Raw genomic sequence first — 19761 nt, forward strand, 5'->3', positions numbered from 1 at the left:
TCCATTGCCGTCCCAGGTGATTCTGAGGCAGGGGTCCAGTGGAGACCCCTGAACCAGCCTGAGACCCAAAGCCGCCGTCATACTCCTGCGGCATCGGAGGCCGCGCCTCTTGGTGCCGCTGTTCCTGCGGCGTGCGCCCGCATCCTCACAAGCCTGTGCTGAAGTAGTTTATGGTCCAGGCTGTTGCCATCAGCTTCCCTGACGGCTCCCCTCAGCTCCCGTCCATCCGCAGATGCAGCAGTGACTCCGGCTGAGCGCTGGGAGGGGGCAGGGGTGGGAAGCCAGGCGTGTCCTCGCCCTGGGGCAGCATCCTGGTTGCCATGGCATTCGTGTGGGCTGCAGGGTCAGGCCGTCATTGGCTGGCGTGTCGGCCTCTGCTCATTGGTCTCCGGTTCCCATGGTGATCATTTTTAGGGTCCCCAACAAATGCATTAGCTGCGTTGTGGCAGAGAGTTCTCAGCCACCTGAGGGCCGCCCTCCCCGCTCAGACCTCTTGCTGGAGCGATGGTGTCCCCCCGGGCCGCGTTCCCACGTCCTGACCTCCTCCGGCCAGCGCAGCCTAGTCTGAGCGCTCGTGTGATTCCCTCCTCCGTTCCCCTAGGGCCTCCCAGACCCTCTTGCTCCCCTACAGCTCACTGGAGCCAGGAAGGCCCTGCCCTGGGGAGGAGCGGGGAGTGGGCGGGGGAGAGGCTTGCTGCACCTGCTCGAGGGCCGGAGCCTGGGGGGACCACTGGCCGGAGACACGGCCTCGTGACCTGAGGCAGAACGCACCCCCAGCGGGCCCCCGGTTCCTTCTTGGTCACCCCATTGTCCGTGGGGTCTCCCTGGAGCTCAAAGGGTCCGTTTACCGGTGTCCAAGGTACCGCTGCTGTCTCGCCCCTCTCCTCCCCCCAGCGTCCATCCATCGGCCAGTGCTGTCTATTCTGGTTTCCAGGTGGACCCCAGGGCCAACACGACCGTCCCGGAGGCCGCTGCTCGGCTGCGAGCCTCCCGTGGGGCCTCTGCTGCCCGCTGCGTGGTGCCGCCTTGGCTTGGTGTCCTCACCGCCCCGCCCTTGACTTGGTGTCCTCACCGGTCCTCACCGCACCGTCGCATACAAACAGCCCTCCCTCACCTAAACGCCCGTGTCTGCCCCGTGTGTTTAGAGTGAAACTCCACGTCTGACCCCCACAGCCAGGTCGACGTGCAGCTGCCCCAGCTCTGTGCGCGCCTGGCGCCTTCCTGCCTGCCTGTGCCTGAGAGAAGCCCTCGGAGCCCGTGCGAGCCCCTGGGCTTGCCACCCTGCACCGCCAGCCGCCGCGGCCCCCTTTGGCCTCCGCGCACCACACAGCGGCTGTCCCCAGCGGCCTTGCCACAGCCTGGCGTCCCCACAGCGAGGCCCCGCCCCGGGCCGCGGCCGGCTCCTAGCACAGGGCGGCAGGTGCGGCCGGGCCGTCAGTGCTGTCTGCCGAGGGAAGGGGGACGCTGACCGCAAGCGGGGCTGCAGCGAGGGTGGCCCGACCAGGACGAATCCCTCCCTCACTGGTGCTGCCCCTCCGTACCCACATCCTGCTCGCCCCCCGCTCCCCATGGATGGAGAGTCGGGAAGACCCATTCAAATCCGGCCTTGGGGTGCCCAGAGCAGGCGGCAGAGGCGGCCCGTGATACCCTCATCTTGCCATCTGCGTACGCCTCGCAGCCAACCTGGGCGCTGACGGGAGGGTCAGAGTTGGTCGCACCGAGCCCCTATGCCCCTGTGTCGCACCGAGCCCCTACGCACGGGGCCCCGAGGGGGCACTCTGTCCCACTGGGATATCGGCGCTTACAAGCCCAAAGTCGGCAGAGGCTGGGGCGGCTTTGCCCTGAGCCTGAGCACGTGCACAGCCCTGCCCGGCAGCCAAGCGCCAGGCACACCCCGTGGACCCGGCGCTCAGCACCGCCCCCCATGGGAGCCTCCCAGACAAAGGCAGTGTGAGGGACGTGGGAGCCGACCCATTGGGTAAACTGGCGGTGCGTGCGGCGTGGACCTTCCAGGATGAAGCCGCGCAGTCGGGGTTGCCCTCCGGTCGGCGGGATGAGACGGGCGCTGCGGAACGGAGCGCGATCGGGTTGGCCCTAAAAGTTGCAGTGGAAACAGCAGGGGGGCCGGCCACTCCCTCCCGGGCCTGCCTACAGCGCGACGCCATCCCCTGGAGCTTCCCTGCTCTGCAGCGTCACCCGGTTTGGCTGGCAGCGCCGGGACAGGGAGCAGCCTCAGCGGCCGCCCAGCAGCCCGGTCAGGGCGGCGTCCCCGGGTGGGGCAGGATGCTGCCGCAGAGAAGCCCAATTGGCACACTCTGGTCAGCACGACCAGGACAGATGCGGGGCGCGGACGCGGGACGACTGGGCAGAGCCAAGAGCGCATAGAACCCGGGGCCGGCGAGCAGGCGAGGACACGGGGGTCGAGGAGGGATGAGGGACGAGAAAATCAGTGAGCTGAGGTGTGTGAAATGAAGTTGGCCGAGCAGTGAAGCGAGGCTTACTATCATGTGGAAGCGGCAAGAATGAACACAGAAGAGGAAAGGCTGGCGGTCACTAGCTGGAGCTGGACGCGACTGGACGGCAGTTCCCCCGTTATGCCCCTGCCCTCCCCCCGTTCGCTTAGACCCTCTTCTCAAAAGAAGGCGTCCGAGTCCATCGCAGGCAGACAAGCGGGCGGCTGGGCTCGTGGGGCCGCCCTCGCTGACCTGACCCCTCGACCCCCGCCCCCGAAGTCTCCAGCCAGGGGGCTTTCCGGGTCGTTCCCAGAACCACGGGAAGGAGAAGCCTCTCAGAGAAGCAGAGACCAGGCGCTCCGGGGCCCCGGCGAGAGCCCCCTCAGCAGCCACCCGGGTGGGCTCTGCCCTTGCTGCCGGCCCAGCAGTCAGCGGCCTTGCAGGGTGTCCAGGTGGAGCCAGCACAGGAGCCCCCCTTAGCCTCTGTTTGGGGGCAACGCCCAGACCTCGCCTGGCCTCCCGGGCCCTCCCGTCCTTAGGGTTACATGCCGCACTGGGTGCCAGAGCTGCCAGCCAGAGTGGCCAGAGCCATGCCCGGGTCGGCCCGCCTGGTGGACACTGACCACACTGGGACACTGAGCGCACGACTCCCAAAGCCCCCCCACCCCGCTCCCCACCGGCCCGCGAGACGCGGCGGGAGCGAGCGACTGACCTGGGCGAGATGTCGCAGCCCTGCTGCATGAAGGCCCCCAGGGAGAACCACAGGCTGTTGAAGATGCCGAACTCGTTGGTCTGGTCCCCGGCCGCCGGCTCCCGGCCCTCCTCCGGCTCCTCGCTGTGCCACTCGTAGGGGCTGAAGCGGCTGACCAGGAAGAGCACCACGCTCACGCCGATGTAGGCGAAGACGATGCACATCCAGATCTCGTAGGCCAGCGGGTCCAGGAAGGAGAAGACGCCCGGCTTGGACTTCTGCGGCTTCTTGATCATGATGGAGATGCCCAGGCTCATGAAGGGCTTGGAGAAGTCTATCACCTCCTCCCGCACCAGCGTGATGGTCAGAGGTGCCACCGCCACGTCCGCTCTCTGCAAGACAGCCCGGGGCGGCGCAGGTGAGCGGCCGCTGCGCATGGAGGACACCATGCCTCTCCCCTGAGAATGCTCGCTGCGTCTTAAAGGATCCAGGAAGCTGGGGCGTCCCTGCCAGCCCCCCTCCCCGAGATGCTTCAGGCCGTGGCCCCCATGTCTCCCGGGCACGCTCTGTGCTGCCCCGCCTGAGGGGCGCCTGCTCACCCTGCCGCAGGGGCCGTGGAGGGAGCCTGGCTCTGCTGCCCCCGCCCCGCGCCCATCGCCCCGGCTACGTGGCAAACCTCCATGCGGCCGTGGGGGTGAGTGCCCGGATAGGGCCGAAGAACGAAGCAGGCGCGTCCGTCCGCTGCGTGTTGGTTTGTTCAGAGCGACTATCACGAGGGGTCCCCGTGGGGCGCGGGACAGCCCCACAGAGCCCCTCCTGCTCGCACTCGGCCCTTCCCATGGGGCCCTCCTGAGCCCGTGCTCTGTCTCTGAGGTCACACACATGTGCACACTTGTGCACTCGCCCAGTCTACAAAGCTGGCCGTGCGCCTCCTGAGAGGGAGAGGCCTCCAGGGGCCGGGAGGGGCTCTCCTGGCCCGAGGGACAGCGCGGCATGGTGGGGACGCTGGTTCTGGCCCTGGGGAGGGCCGCATGGAAATCTGGCTTGGCAGAGAGATGGTAAAGGCCATCACGACTAATTTTTTGAGCGAGAAGACAGCTGAGACAGACACAGTCACTCAGTGTGTGCGCCAGTCCAGCAGGTGGTAGCATCGAAAGGTGCCAGCTGCCAGCCCTCCCGCACGGCCAGCACGGGGGCTCCCCGGCCGTCTCTGCCTTTCCACCTCTCCCTGGTGGCAGTGGCATCCCTGCCCTGCTGGCCTGGGATCAAGAGATCCCGAAACCCACAGGCTCCTGGGCTGTGGCCACGCGTGTGTCTCTGATGTGAGACGCGCTGGAGTCTGCTCGGGCCCTGGCCTGCCAAGGGCTTGTCAGGAGTGCGGCTCCGGCAGGTGCCCACGGGTGAGGCCCCACCTGCCCTCGTGTGCTGGTGTGGGCTGGAGCAGAGCTCCCGGGTGCCCTGGCGGGCAGGGGCAGCAGCAGGGGCTCTGGGAGCGAGAAGCCTGGCGTAGACCGGTCGGCTGTGAAGGTGTAGTGATCCTTGTTTCCCTAGCACCACCGCAATCCTCTGGATAGCTTACAAGGCTACAAAATGTGGGGCACGACAGGCGATGCTTGCTGTCCTGCGGTGGCCCGCCGTGGCCCGTCCTGGCGGAGGGAGCGGAGGGCTGGTGCTGGGGGCACAGGGCCAGTCTGCCCAGCAGGGAGAGCATGTAGAGGCTTTGGGGGCTGCCCGGAGCACGGCCTGGCTTTGTCCGGGACCCTGAATGTGGCTCGGGAGAAGGGGCTGAGCCCTGGGCAACCAGAGGACCCGTCTCCTGGGTGCATGCTTCACCTGCACCTGCCGGGTGCCTTCCTCGGAACGTGGGATCCTTTTCCCTGGGGCATATTTGCGGCGGGTGTTACTATGTGCGCTGCCATGGTGGGTGCTGGGAGCGGGGCTGTGAGCAGAGCTTGGGGCTGGCTCCCCCGACCTCCCCAGCCCACCGGGCACGGGGCCTCCAGGAGGGCGTGCAGAGGCGGTCTCAGGGGTCTGGTATTGGCCTGAGACCAGGGGTGCGCTCTCAGCGAGACCTCAAGGGAGGCGCCAAGCCAGTGGCCTCACTCCGCGGAGAAGAGCCGGCTCACAGGCGGGGGTGCGGTCAGAGCAGAGGTTTGGCTTGTTGGACGCTGGCTGGGGGCTGCTTCGCACCTCCCCCCCCACCCAGTCATAGCTGCTGCTCTGCAAGATGGTGGCCCTGGGCCGCGGCCCCTCCTCTTTAAAGCAGGCACTGTCATGTCTGCATCCCTGTTTGGCAGGATGCGCAGCGAGGGCGTCTCTGAGCGGGTGTGAGGGGTGAGCCCTGTGGGGCTCTCAGGGCTGCAGCTGCAGCGGTGGTGCCTCTGGAGCTTGATTAGGGAACACCAGGTCGCCTGCAGGACTGGCAGAGCTGCAGGCAGAGCTCCCAATGCGGGGTCTGGGGGGACCTGAGGGTGTGCGTTTCTCATACATGCCCGGTGGCGTTGCTGGGCCCATCCAGGGACTGCACATCGAGAACCAGCAACTTTGCGATCCCAGAACAAAAGGTGCAATGTCCAGACGCGGGCCTGGGCACGTGGTGGGCTCTGATGCTGTGGTGGGGGTTGCGCAGGGGGACAAGCGTCGGGTGGAGACCTCTCTGCGCCCTCGGGTGGCTGTTCCCGCCCAGCCCATTTTGGGGCAGCGCCTGGCGGGATCTGTGGCTTGTAGGCTTCACCTCACTGGAGGTCTGCGGAGTTGGGCCTCAAAGCCAGGAGTCTGTGCAAAGTCCCGTCGCTCTGCTCCAGGAAGTCACAGCACAAGCGTCACCTGTGCCCCGGGCGGAGCGGCAGCAGGTGAGCGCAGAAGCGCCCCCGCCCCGCCCTGCTGCCCTTGGCCCCCCAGCCCCAGAGCCAGCGTGTCCCTCTGGGGACACCAGCCAGCTGCACCTCATCTCTGCTTTCACAGCGGTGTGTGCTGTGACGAGATCCTGCCCCCTTCCCCCATCCCTGGGTGTCCTGGGCGCAGGCCGGGGAAGGGCGGTGTCCTCTATGCGTGACAGGGAGGGGCGTGGCTTGCACGGGGCCTGTGTCCTGAGACTGACACCCTCGCGGTCACAACACGGTTGAGCTGCAGGACGTCAAGGCTGTGTCACAGCAGAGGGAGGGTGGCCGCGGAGGCCCCCGAGGGAGTCTTCCCGACCCCGCTGGTTGCTGAGATCCTCCCAGGCCCTTCTGTTCTTCCTCGGGGAGCAGGAAAGGACCGTGAAAGGTCCGAGCCGCGGGGGTCACCGCACAGTCTCTACAAGGTGGTCTCCCTGGGCAGAGGGACCGGCTGGTGGGTCAGGCTCAGGGGCAGTGGCCGTAGAGGCGGCCACAGGTGACCGGCTGAGGGCCGCTATGGGGTGTTCCGTCCACCAGCATTTCGTCCTTGTCCTCAGGGCCCGTGGTCCCTGGTGGGCAGGTGGAGATGAGGGTCTTGGAGAGAGAAAGTTGACAGCAGTTGCCATGGGGATGACCTTAAGAGCTTGGTGGAGGTTCCCATGGAAACCGCCTCCAGAGGCAGGTCTCTGTCTCCAGCACCGCCCGGCTGAGAGGGAGGGGGCAGAGGAAGCGGCGCTCCGTTCCCGCCTCCACCTGTCCCTGCCTACGCAGGTGCCCCCGGCGCCTCCTTCCCGGGCGTCCTCTGAGCTCCCGTCTCCCGAGCGTGCCCTCGGCCCCCACGGCTCGCGCCCCCACACAAGACACTGAGGCTTGAAGGTTCCTAAACGGTCTCTCCTGCTGCCCAGACTCAGAGTGGACACACACCCTGCCAGGGGCAGGGTCTTCGTTGCTGAGGCCGCCCAGGGGGTCCCTCTCCGGTTCTCTGTGGCCTCCTGTCCTCCTTGTGCTCAAGGACCTTCCTGATAGCCCAGCGCCCACGACTCGGCCCCACACGCCCATTTCTTACTCCTGCCTCCTGACTGGCCTCCAGAGTCACCGCCCTGCGCAGCCGCTGGGTCTCAGCCCCTGCGCGTGTGCATTTGGGGCATCCCCCGTGGAGGTGGCCACTGCTCGGGGTGGCTGAACCACCAGGAGCCTGTGGGCTGTCCCTTGCTACTGGGCAGGAGGCTTCAACTGCTCACCCTCCTGGGCTTTCCTACCCCACGTGTGTGATGCGCTTTTGGGCCAGGGCAGATACTTTTCTTCGCCTGTTCCCTGAGCAGCTGAAGGGATCTGGGTATGTGGTGGCCCCTCAAAGCCGTGGCTCGCTGAAGGCTCCCTGGCAGCTGTGCACGGCGTCACCCCAGGCGTGGTGGTGACAGGGACACGGGCCTCTGCTCGCCACACAGATGGCTGCCCCAGGCACCGCCATCCCGCAGCGTGGGGCCCAACCCTACAGGCAGCAGGGCAGCTGAAAGGGAGGTTGAGTCCTGGTTTGGGGAGAAAGAAATGACCCCCTGGAGAAAGTAACATTGATCAGGCTTCGGAGGAGGGTGGGAGGCAGCCGGAGGGGCGCTCGTGGAGCAGGCGACCCGGCGGTGCCTGGCTAAAGGGAAGGTGCTGGACGGCGTGCTGGCCACGGGCACCATCACGTCTTGGGGGACATCACCCGGCCATGAGCCCGGCTGTGTTTGGCTGGGAGTGTCCAGGACGTTCACAAAGAAGGTCCAGACGCTGAACTCTGGGGTCCTTGTCTTTCCCGGCAATAGCACAGGGCTAGGGGCCCCACGGGCACCGCGGCCTGCCTGCCCGCCGCCCAGCCCCTCCCGGCATTGCTCCCCGCCCGCGGGCACCTACCCCGTAGACCAGCTCGCCCACCATGCCGTTCCAGGCCTTGGTGTCGGGGTCGCGGGCGCCGTACTTGCCGTCGCCCACGATCTCCAGGCGGTAGGAGTAGCCCACGTGCTTGGCGATCTCGGCGGCCAGCTCCACGCAGTAGCCCTCGTAGCGGTCATTGCCCTCGAACTGGTTGGCGTTCTTCTTGAGCATCACGTACGGGTCCTCCTGGGGGGGGGGGCGGTGGTGACGGCCGGCTCTGGCGGGGAGCGCTCCGGCCGCGGTGCACACGGGGCCTCCCTGGCGTCCTGCCCCCAGGATGAGACCTCTGGGGTCAGGGTGCGGATGTCGTTGAGACAAGGACGCCGCATAACCCAGTGTGGCGCCAGCTGTTCAGGACACGGGCGGGGCGCTTGTGTGCTCTGGAGGGAATTCTGGGGCGCCGAGATGGGGGAGCGAGTCAAGCTAGACTCCAGGTCTGGGCGTGACAACAGCCTCCCCAACAGGCGCTGAAGTGCCGGACACTGGGGGCTGTGGTGGGGCATCTCCGACGGAGTGTGGGGTGTGAAGCTACCACAGCAGCCTCTGTCTTGGAGACGACGGCCCCAGGGAGGCCGAGGGGCGGGTCCGGGGCCATGGAGTAAAATTGTGCCGGAGCCAGAGCCAAGCCAGCGCCCCTGCTTCTGGAGCCTTCCTTCCCCTGCACTGCCCCGCCCCCCTGCCGCCTGCTCTGTGGCATAACAGCCCCTGGGAAAACCTTTGAGTGGGTCCCACTTGCATCCCGCGCATCCCGAAGAAGGCTGAGACTCACGAGGATGGTGGTGACGATGTACGTTCTGTTTTGCACACTCGAGTTATCGCCGCCTGCTTGAGCATCGGTGGCCGCCGGGACAAACTTGTCATCCTCGTTCCAGTAGCCGATCTGCTCGCGGGGAAGGAGAGGGAGGACACGGGTGGGCAGGGCTCGCGACGGCCTGTCCAGGGCTCCAGACCAGGCCACGGGCGCTCGGCCCCGCATCCGGCAGGGGACCGCCTGGCTCCGAGGGGCGAGGGGCGGATGGAGCGAGAGGCCGAGGCGGGCCGGGAGCCCAGCCCGGCCCCTGGAGGCCTCACCACGTTGGCTCGGTCGCCCCCGTGACCGCGCCTGAACCTCTCCCTCATGAGCTCTCTGCTGGCAGCCGGGGTCAAGTTCAAACAACACCTTCCCTTTGTTTCTCTTTAGGTTAACTGTATTTTTCCATCTCAACTTAATTTCACGAGGGATGGTTATTTTACCCGGTATTTCCAGTCACACTTATAGTAAAACACCGGGGCAACATCAATTTTTAAAAAAATCCAGGAGGATTTGCATTTCAGAAGTCCAGTTTGATAGCTCTGGTGGGGGACACAAAGCCATGGCCCCTGCTGCGTGCGCAGCTCGTCCCGGGAGCGAGAGGTGGAGCGCCTGCTCTGAGAACCGCCCGTGCACCAGGAGACGCGACCCCATGCTCAGAGGCTCGACCTCTTTGGGCCTCGGTTCCCGCTCTGCAGCACGGATACCGGCCTGCGCGTCACCGCCGCTGAGAACTGGGGGGCCCCACACGTGGACACGGTGAGCAGGGCCCGAGGCCGTGCCGGGTGGTCGGGAAACTGGAGAGCGGCCCTCACGAGGTGGGGCCGGCAGGGCTGGGCTGCCCCGCGGCCACCCTCTCGTTCAAGGTCCACCGTTGAATGGGCTCAGCCGCCGAAAGCGGTGGAGACTGCGGGTCCCTTCCCAACGCGCTTGGCAGTGTGACCCCCGCACTGGCGCTGTCCTAGGGTGTGTGGTTCAAGCCCGTGAGGACTGCTCTCAGGTGTCAGTTATTTCAATGAAAAGTAGAGAGAAAGGCAAGATAGATCTGCATAGAGCAGACTTTTATGACTGAGAAAGAGACTGACTGTGGAGGCGAGCGGGGCCTCCGAGCTCGCAGCACAGCCGGCGTGCCCTGGGGTCCCGGATGCACCGTCGCGGCGGCTGGGATGCGGCCGCCCTGGGCGGGAAGCTGGAGGGCTTGGCCAGGGCCAGCACCAAGCTCATTTTACTCCGAGCCCCCTTTTAGGGAAATTAGACCATGTTGGGGAGTCCGAACGGCCAGCGCGGGCCCCGCTCCCCTGGGGCTCGGGTGAGCCCCTGCCGGGTGCCGAGAGGAAGGCTGGCGACACCTCGAATGACATCGCCTTTCGTTGCTGAGAGCAGACCCCCCTTTCCGGAGCCGCGGCTGTGATTACACAGCCTTTGATTCTCGGCTGAGGCCACTTTGATTCCACCTGAAAGTAAATCAGAGCCAGGAGTTGGGCAGAGAGGGGGGCCCGCCGTCCGGGAGAGGCTTTAAACAATTCTGACAGCGAGGGGCCTCCCCCCGGGGCCAGGTATCACTTTTCATGTCCCGCTTTCCTTCTGCCTCCAAAGGCTCTTTGAGTGGAGGAAATGAGTCTGGGTGATAGATCTGAGCTTTTTCAAAGTGGATGAAGCCTAAGAAGGGACGATCACAGCCCTGCACGGGATGGGTCTGCCTCGCACTGTCTTCAAATCAGATTTACACACTCGCGCTCCGAGGCGCCTCTCAAGACCCGGCCCTGGCCTCCAAAAATGGGATCCCTCGTTATCACTTCCAAGCCAGTGTGTTGCTCCCCACTGCCATGCCCCCCGAGGCCGCTGGTTCGCCCTCCTGGCAGAGGGTGTGGCTGGCAGTTACCTGCAGCAATTACATCTTCCGGCCCTTGGAGTCGAGCCAGCGCACTTAAAGCGGGTGGAACTCTGCGAGTTTGAACTTAGGCGACTTAATCTGAGCTCTCCTGGAAGTGTTATCTCCACCAGCCTCTCACTTGCCGCCAGATCTGTGGGGCGGCTGTTCTTTGTTTCTCCGCAGCCGGGTGCCCGCCTGTCCTTCTGGCGACCCTCTCTCTGTGTGGCTCACCAGCACCAGTGCATGCGGCCCCCAGGACTCCCCGAGGGTGCCGCACCTCAGCCGGCCGGGGCTCGGGAACCTCGGCGAGAGCCAGCCCAGCGGTGGTGCCCGGTCCTGGGGGGCTGCACGGGGACCGCGGGTGCGGAGCAGAAGCGCTGTTTCAGCAGCGAGTGTGGCTGTGCGCCCAGGAAACTTACGGACACCGAAGTTTTAATTTCATATCGTTTCCACATGTTATGAAATAGGCATCTTTTGATACACTTCAGCCATCTGAAAACACAACCCCCTCTGCTCATGGGTGCGGGACAGGCAGGTGTTGGGTTTGGAAGCCTGTCACCCTGTCGGGACCCAAGAGGCAGGAGGACGGCATCGGGTACGGGCTGAGCGGAGGCGTGAGGCGGCGTGGCCAGGCCTGGGCACCCAGATGGCCCATCAGAGACGCTGCCTGCTGAGACCAGGTGGTCAGCCCAGCCCAGCGCAGGGAGCCACACGGGGGTGGGGGCTGGGGGGGAAGAGGAACAGCCAGTGCAGATGCCCCGAGGAAGGGGCTTTCTGGGATCGGGGAGCAGAGAGGCCAGTGCAGCCTTGGGAGTGGCCGGCGAGAGGAGGGCAGCTGGACCAGCCTCAGCCGTGAGTGCTCACCTGAGCTGGCAGGCAGCCTGCTCGACACATACTGAGACTTCCTGGCTGGTTTTGTGGTGGGAAATGACCTCGTGGGGCCGGGAAGACAGCCGCCAGGACTGGCGAGGGGCGCGGGGGTGCGGGCGTGAGCTCTGGGCAGCGGAGCAGGGAGCAGTGGCTGGATTGAGCTGCGTCTGCCGGCCGAGCAGGGCTCGGTGCCCCAACTCAGAACCACAGGTTTAGAGGCGCACTCAGGACAGGTGGCGTGGGAGGCCGTGTGCACCTGGGGACTCGAGATCCCTTTGGCAGCCACAGGGCTCTCTGTCACCTCCGTCTTTCCCTGCACAGGGTAGATAGAACTGGGGATGAGAGACAAGCTCGGGGTGGGGGAGCCCCGAGTCAGGTGGAAATGGCGGATGCTGCCAGCAGGCCCGGAGATAGCTGTGGGCCGAGCGAGGGGCAGAGGCGATCAAGGTGCTGGGGCCCTCGTGAGTTGCCTGGAGAACCCCTGCCTGTCTCCCAGGCAGCCGCATATCAGAATGTGTGACTCTGGATTTGACAAGGTGTTTATCTGGGCAGAAAACCTAAACCAGCGCCCCATGGTGACACTGTGCCTCTGACGGGGTTTCCTAAGGGTTTGGCTTGTGCAGAAGCAGCGCCGGGCCTGGCACCCATACCCCGCAGTGTGATGGGCAGACGCCCCAAGCACAGTGCGGGGCCCAGCAGCGGGCGGCACCGAGGGCCAGGAGGGCGGCCCTTCCTCATCGCACACTGCAGGCAGGGCGCAGCCAGATTGCCCTGGAGTCTCAGAAATTCCTTTGTTGGGAACTGATCGAGAAAAGGGCCTGAAGCCACAGATAACGGAGGAATTGATTCTCTGAAAGTCAGGTCCCCTGTAAGCAAAGACTGCCTAAGCCACATTCTAAGGGAGGATTTAGTCATTGGCACGTAGCTTGAAAAACAGCCTCAGGATCGGAAAAAAAAAGCACAGGCATTTGCTTGTGGATTTTAGGGTTACTATGTTATTTTTGTGGGCGATTTATCCCTCCCCATAGTCTGACTCACTCCAACTCCAGGCTGACATAAGATCCCTGTGGTCTACGAAGGGAGTTTCAACCAACCAACCAACCAGCCATCCATCCAATCAACCAACCAACCAACCAGCCATCAACCAACCAACCAGCCAACAACCATCTAATCACCCAACTAATCAACCAACCATCCAATCAACCAACTAACCAACCAGCCATCAACCAACCAACCAGCCAGCCAACCAACTAACCATCCAACCATTGAACCAACCAACCAACCAATTAACCATCCAGTTATCCAGTCAAACAGCCAACCAACCAACCATCCAATCAACCAACCAACCAGCCAACCAACCAACCAACCAACTAACCATCCAACCAACCAACCAACCGACCAGCCAGCCGGCCATGGGTTGGTGTCCACACTAGGTGCTGCTTTTTTGTCGCCACAGGCCATAGGCAAAGTGGACATTGCTTCATCTACTCCTGACAGCGATCCTGTGGACAAAGGGTTGCCACCCTCTTCTGGGCGGTGCACCTGAGGTGGAGGGAGCCTAAGGAATGAGTTCAAGGTGACATGGCCAGTAAAGAAGAAAGCCCAGACTTGAGCCCTGGCCTTACACCTGGTGACCCTGGAGCGGGCATCTCTCACCAGAGCGCCAGAGCCCCGTGAGCCCATAGGCTGCAGGGCCGTTTCAGATGTGCAGGAGCCAGACCCTCATCCCCCAGCCGAGACCCAGAGGTCTGTATTTTTAACAAGGCTGCCTCGGTCCTGACGGCGCTCCTCCTAGGGGGTTCCTGGGAACTGTGCGTGGTGAGGAGATGCTGGTGCCAGGAGCAGTGAGGGGCAGCCGTGGGAGGGCACAGCCATAGATGACTGCCACCCCCCCGCCCCCGAGGAAGCCTGAGTGGGCGAGGAGAGAGGCTGGGGCCGTGCTGTTGACAGCTGCTCACCCACTGCACCCCTGGGCACTGCCAGTGCCCCCATTTTATAGCTGTGGAAATGGCAGCTGGGTGAAGGAACCCAGCGGACGTATTCTCTGACACAGGAGCCAGGAGCCTGGGGGAACGGAACTCTAGCTGGGTGGCGTCAGAGGGTTACCCCTCATTGTGCGGTCAGTCCTGGGGGGAGTGTCCTGCTGTACCCCAAGTTTTGCTGAAATTTAGGCATGATCCTGGGAGCTGCAGCCCCAGGCGGCCAGGCGCCCTGGTGCCTTCTGAGAGCGTCCAGCACGGGCATTGGCAGTCGTCCTCGGCGTGTGCCTGGGACCAGGGGAGTGTGGGGCTCCTGCTGGGCAGGTGTGCTCTGGGGACACGGACACGAGGGGCTTTGTTGGGGGACGGCTTGGGGACGGGGCCACCCAGCCTCAGCGGATGGCGGGGCCAGCCCTGAAATGTCCACACTCCACCCGCTCACCCAAGAACATGGTGCCCCGCCAGGCAGAAGGGGCACTGCAGATGCCGCTGTGGCCACATCCTGTGGGGAGACTCCTGGGTCACCTGGGTGGCCCTGCCCGGCTACTGGGGTCCTTAAAACAGAGGACCCTTGTGTGTGGGGGGACAGTGACTTTGGTTCCATCTGGAAGTAAATCAGAGCTAGGATCTTGGCGGAGCTTGGGGCTCGCGTCCGGGAGCGGACTCGAGGGCTGTCGTAGACCCCGCAGGTGCGCGCGTCACGCGTGACCGCCTGCTCCTCGCGCGACCTCTGTGCGGGAAAGGGGCGGCGTGGCCCGGGGGGGGCGGGGAGGACAGCGCGCCGGTCATCGCCATCTCAAGCTCGCCCCTCGGACCCCTCTGCCATGGCCGCGGTTTCCACCCAGGGCTGGAGGGGTTCGCAGTCCCTTCCCAGCCCGGGGCCTTCACCCGGGGAAGGTGGAGCTTTTCCTCTCCGTCTGGCAGGGGAGCAGATCGGGTGGGGGAGAGGGGAGCTGGCAGTGCCGATCCGGGCTCCCCGAGGCCGGTGGTCCTGCCTGCAGGGGACAGGGCTGCTCCCTGAGGCTGGCGGCCTTGCCCGGGGCGGGGGCTCTCACCTTGCGGACGCCGTCGTGCCTCATCTCGATGACGTGCAGCGTGTAGTTGGTCCGCCGGCCTTTCTCGTTGAACTGCACGTTCCCGGTCAGGCCCTCAAAGCGCACCTGGAAGGCAGAGCCGCGTGAGCAGCGAGCCCGGCCGGCCCCTCTACCCCATGCCCAGCGGCGTCCCCTGCAGCCCAGTGCGCGCCCCGGCACCCCTGTGCTCTCAGCAGGGGCTCCTGCGCCCCTCCAGCTCTCACCCCGTCACCACCACCTCCAGGAACCCCCAGAGCCCTCAGGTGGGGAGCGAGGGGAGGCGCCCACTGTGCTCCGGGCGGCAGTGTCTGAACCAGCTGCTCGCCCCTGGGGAGCAGAGGGTGAGTATGGGGCCCCGGAGACTGCCCGGTTTTCCTCAGCCCCATGGCCTTGGGCGGCTCACGCTTCAGGCCTCCAGCTGCCTGAGCCCCGTGGTCGACCTGGGCCAGGGAGCAGGGGCCCTCGCGCCCGGCAGCCTGGCCTGAGCCCAGGGGGCGGTTCCAGCAAGGCTCCGTGGTGACACGGATCAGTCCAGGGCCCCCCTGGTTCCTTCTCAAATGAATCACATCAAGGCCTCGGGGCGCCGAGCTCCTATTGAGATCAAGTGGTTGACAAGGGGGACCTGAGGCCTCAGGGCTTGGTGAAGCCCACCAGCCCCCCTGAACTTGGGGGTGAGTCTGCTGTGCACCACGGGCTCACCTACAAGGAGCCACCTTCTCCGGTGGGGGCGCCGCGGGCCCCCAGCCCGGCACCTGGGACCGCGGGTCCCCTGCATGCTCTTGGAAGTGCTGCCGGGCACTGGCCACCGCTGCTGGCCGGGCCGGGCTCCGCGTGTCCCCTGCTGGCCCGGCCTTTGCAGCGCAGAGCAGAGCCGTTGGGGCTCCTGGGCCTGTCCCCGCCCTGTGCCTCAGCCGTTCTCAAGGACAAACAGAACTGATGGCCGCAAAGTGGAGAAGCCGGGACCTGGAGTGGACACGGGGCCGGGGCAGTCTGGGAAGTCAGGGCCGGGGCGGTCTCGGGGAGTCGGTGAAGACGGCTCCTTTCACCCTGTGCGTCTCACCCCCTTTATACCTGCCCGGAATAAATCCTAAGCCGAAAACGTGGCCCCGAAGGGACAGGGATGACCGCTCCACGCGCCTGCGTTTGAACTGGTACCCGGGCGTCTGCGCTCGTCCCTGCAGGGGCCCGCGGGCCATGGCGCCAGGCCCAGCCTCCTCGTTCTTCAAACAGCTGCTGTGCCTGAGCCCGAGCCCCCCCCACACCGTGACCTGCGCCCCCCGCCCCGCCCCGCCCCGCGGCCGCCTCACCTGCTGCAGGGCTCTCTGGATGTCGATGCCCTGCCCCCAGGGCACGGCGGGGTTGGCCAGGCAGTCCCCCGCGTTCCCCCGGCGGGAGATGTCGATCCGCTGCCTCCGCAGGCTCTGGAAGGCCTCGGCCATCACCTTCACCCCGTCGTAGGTGAGTGCGGAGGTGTACTGTGGGGAGTCGGGCGTCAGCGCCCGCAGGAGGCGGGAGGCCAGCAAGGGTGGGCAGGACGGGCGGCCGTGGGGGCCAGGAGGGCCTCACAGGGGCTGCCCCCACCTGCCGCCTCCCACCCGCCCCACCGGGGTGTCCGCGAGGCATCTGCAGGTCACATGCGTTGTGGAAAACCCCTGGGTTCCCCTGTGCCGTGTGCCCTGTGACTGCGGAGGGAAGTCGCCCAGGGCCCTGCTCCCGCAGGCCCCCCCGCACCCCCACTCTGGCGGCCGTGGGCTGCCAGCTTTCCTTTCGCTCGCTGGCGAGGACTCTCGAGTTACCCCCGACTCATGGGCTGAGCTGCTGGTGAAAGGCGACAGGCCCGTCCCAGGCCCGGGCCCTGCCTCTTCCCCGCTCCCGGGCCGTGACTAGCCCCTCGGCACGGTCTAGTTTGCGTCAGAGAGTCGTAGCGTGGATGGGAAAGTGTCGCCCCAATTTTAACTGTGACCCTCTTACTCTTGAAAAAGAGATCGGCCGGGCGCCCGCTCTGCGGCTGCCTGGTGGCTTTAGGGCGCGCTTAGTGGCTTTGTTTGCCGAAGCGCCTATTGAAATAAGTCTTCATTTCTGCATCGCTAAATCAGCCTGGGCCCGAGTGGCGTGGAAGCCGTCACTCGGTAAACACTGCCGCTCGCAGAGAACAGGCTGAGTGGCAAGAGAAAGCCGCCAAGGAGCCCGTGTTTGCCCCAGATAAACAAACTTGGCCTCAGAATGCTTCCCGCACGGCTCCCACACAGCCCTGTCGCAGAGCTGACAAGGGCAGGCAGGGCAGTGCCTGCTCCCCATATTCCGAGACATTAGGAAGAGCAAACAAAATAGATTCTGGCTGCAGGCTTTTGGCTGCTGAGAGCAGTCTGCATGATAATTGGGGCGCGTCTCCCCAGCAGACGGCGGGGGCTGTTCCTTGGACTGCCTGACAGGAGCCGAGAGGCTGAGCAGAGCAGGGTCGGCCCCCGCGGCAGGGCCTCCATGCACAGAGTAGTGGGCACGGATGCCACCCCTGCCCCCCCACCCCTCCCTGCCCCCGCTGTGCAGCAGCCCTGCCCAGAAGAGAGAGTCACGCTTCTGGCTTCTCCACAACTGGTAGGGACGCGTTCCCGAGAGGTGGCCACTAGCACGTGAGTGGAAAATTCATTGCCACTTCCCAAAGGGCTCTACAGAGAAGCAGTTGTGCTTTAGTTTTCCCTCTCGGCTGGGCAGAGGACTGAGGTGATGGCTGGCGCTTCAGCAGCCGTGTTGGGCTCTGAGGCAGCAGCCGCAGGCTGAGACTGGAACAAGAAGGTGGGCGGCAGCCTGGGTGCTGGGTGACTGTGGCGCTATTGCTGCCTGAGCCTGGATTTTATTCTCAGGAGAGAACTGTGAAGCATCTTGCTAAACCCTCATCACTCTGGCCCTCGGCCCTCTCCCTCTTTGTGGGCCCCCTGGGCCCCTCACTCAGGGAAGCGTCTCCTCCTCGGGCCGGAGGCACCGCACCTCACCTTGGGTCTCTTCCAGTCCACGCGGGTGTGGTCTCGGGCGTCGCTGCTCTTCCACTGCTGCATGATCTTGGCCGGGACCGTGTCTGTGTAGTTGACCAGCTGGAAGCCCGTCACGTTCGCGCCGCTCTCCTTGAACTTGTTTAAGTCGATGTCCATGAAGCCCTGCGCAGGGAGGGGGACGGGGAGCAGGTTCAGAACCCGCAGGTTCCCTTAAAGGAGACACGCGCACCCTCCCTGCCCCCTGCACTGGCTGTCACTTCGCATAGAGCGGCAAAGCAGAGCACCGGCCGGGAGCACTGACAGGGAGTACCGCCGGGAGCACCAGCACGGCCCGCCGCTGCGCGTGGAGGATGCTTGCGACCCCTGGTGTGTCTAGTGATGTGTCTGCTCCCCCGCGGCCCTCTGAGCCTGGAGCCAGGGCCGCATGTCCCGCTGCGAAGGAGGAACACGCTGGGTGGCCGTGGGGTTGGCTCCGGCTGATCTGGCCTTGCAAAGCTGATGTTTTTGCTGATTTCCTGCCCACAAATCCCTCCTCACCCACAGCCTCCTTCCTGCCGCTCCCCTTCCAACAGCCCCAAAGCTGGTTATCGGAGCCCTAAAGCAGCCCCACAGTGACCAGCGAGGAGGATGGGCATGAAGCCCTGCCTTCTGACGTGGGTGAGAGTACGTCAGGTCAGCATGGTCCTCCCGCCCCGCGGTGAACCTTCTGGAGGCCTCCCTGGGCTCTGCCTCGGGAACCATCGTCACACTCGAGGGGAGGTCAGTTCTCCGCTGCCACAGGCTAATTATGTGGCAGAATTTCTAGAAATTATCATCTTATAAATCGTGTTATTTCTCTGAAGGGGAAGAAAAACACACCACTTACTTGACTGTTTCAAACTGAATTAATTAGTAATTTGAAGCCTAATTATCAACTAATCTATTGGAACATGCGCGTCTTTGTATTTGGATGGTGTGTGCAATTTGCATCCCATTAGCTGCCAGTCGCCAGGATCTGAGAGCTGGTAGGTCAGGAGGAGGAGGATGCAGATGAGAAGGAGACAGACCCCCCCCGGGGGCCGACTTGGGGGTGTCGTGCCCGAGGGTCACTCAGCAACAGAGGGAGGCTGGCGTGTAATTATCTGGAGCCTCCAGTGGCCTGAGGCCACGGCTGTTGCATTTCGGTCCTGCCTCAGGGCAGGGCTCCGCCTGGCTGTGTCTGCCCCACAGGCTGCTCCGAGGGTCTCCAGGAAACCCTGGAGAGGGCACCGGACGCTGCCACTGGCCCCGCGCTTCCAGTCTCTGTTGCTGGCTCATGTGGGACCAGGCCCACCCGCTGGCTGGCGGCTTCCCCACAGCAGAGGCAGCTTAGGCCTGGAGGGGGGGGTGCTCCCGGTCCCTACAGCTTAGACGGGGGTGGGGGGGTGGGGTGCCCGAGGTGTCTCTAGCACCAAGGCCTGGGACCTGCGGGCTTCCTCTGTGGCATCAAAGTAACTGTCCTCGCAATGTTCTTTATGGGTTAAGATCCTCAGTTCCCCAAAAGCCACTGGACAGTCGCCCCCCCCTTAAAACGCATAGAGTTGTGAAAAGTCACAGCTTAGCCTCAGCAGCCAGGCCCGAGTTAGCCTGGCCCAGGAGCACTTCTGCTTGCATCCCTGAGACAGAAACGAGGGGACCGGCCAGGCGAGAGGCACAGGGCCGGGGGTAGGGCGCGTCTGTCTCACCCCAGCAGGGCGCAGCTCCGGCCCCGCTCTCTGCCGCTGCTGCGCTGACCTGTACACTCAGCCCTCGCCTGTCATCTGCTCACACCTGTCTTTGCTCCCCAAGTAAGGAGAAGTAAGATGCTTTCCTTCGGTTCGTGACTGGTAGCTCCCATAGACACCATCAGCACAAGGTAGCAGAGCTCAAGCCCCGCGTGACGCCAGCCACCCTGGACAAGCTGCAAGTCACGTTTTCGTGGAAGCAGAAAATTGCACAGAGAAGCAGCGTCAGCTGTCAGGGCAGCTGGGCACGGCTCACCTCCGCAGTGAAGTTTGTTATTGATGAAAATATTTAATCAATATGAAAATTTGTTATTGGATGGGAGATGCAGCCGCTTTGGAAAGTAACTTCGGGATCCCTCAAAAGTCAAGACTTGGAATCACATGTGGCCCGTGGCCCCAGCGCCCCCTCAAGGGCAGTCATCAGAAAGGGGGCAGCCGTGTCCCCACTGCCGACAGGCGGGCAAACGTGGGTGTCTCCTATGTGGGTTAAGATGGGGGTGGGAT

The 19761-nt window shown here is 64.5% G+C and overlaps 1 protein-coding gene across 4 annotated transcripts in view; it reads right to left on the reverse strand.

Moving 5' to 3' along the window:
• GRIA1 (glutamate ionotropic receptor AMPA type subunit 1) overlaps positions 1 to 19761 on the reverse strand; it is a gene marked incomplete at both ends in the record, with an annotated part of 121501 nt that overhangs the window by 36620 nt on the left and 65120 nt on the right. For 3 of the 4 annotated variants that reach the window (XM_084241839.1, XM_084241836.1, XM_084241837.1), the window contains 6 exons: positions 3166 to 3536; positions 7920 to 8126; positions 8710 to 8820; positions 14508 to 14612; positions 15833 to 16000; positions 17516 to 17677. In XM_084241839.1, coding sequence (XP_084097965.1) covers positions 3166 to 3536; positions 7920 to 8126; positions 8710 to 8820; positions 14508 to 14612; positions 15833 to 16000; positions 17516 to 17677 — 1124 coding nt within the window. The remainder of the gene's footprint in view (positions 1 to 3165; positions 3537 to 7919; positions 8127 to 8709; positions 8821 to 14507; positions 14613 to 15832; positions 16001 to 17515; positions 17678 to 19761) is intronic. The other variant, XM_084241838.1, reaches the window with a different exon arrangement.

Source organism: Talpa europaea (assembly GCF_964194135.1).
Source record: "Talpa europaea genome assembly, chromosome: 9".
Taxonomy (NCBI): Eukaryota; Metazoa; Chordata; class Mammalia; order Eulipotyphla; family Talpidae; genus Talpa; species Talpa europaea.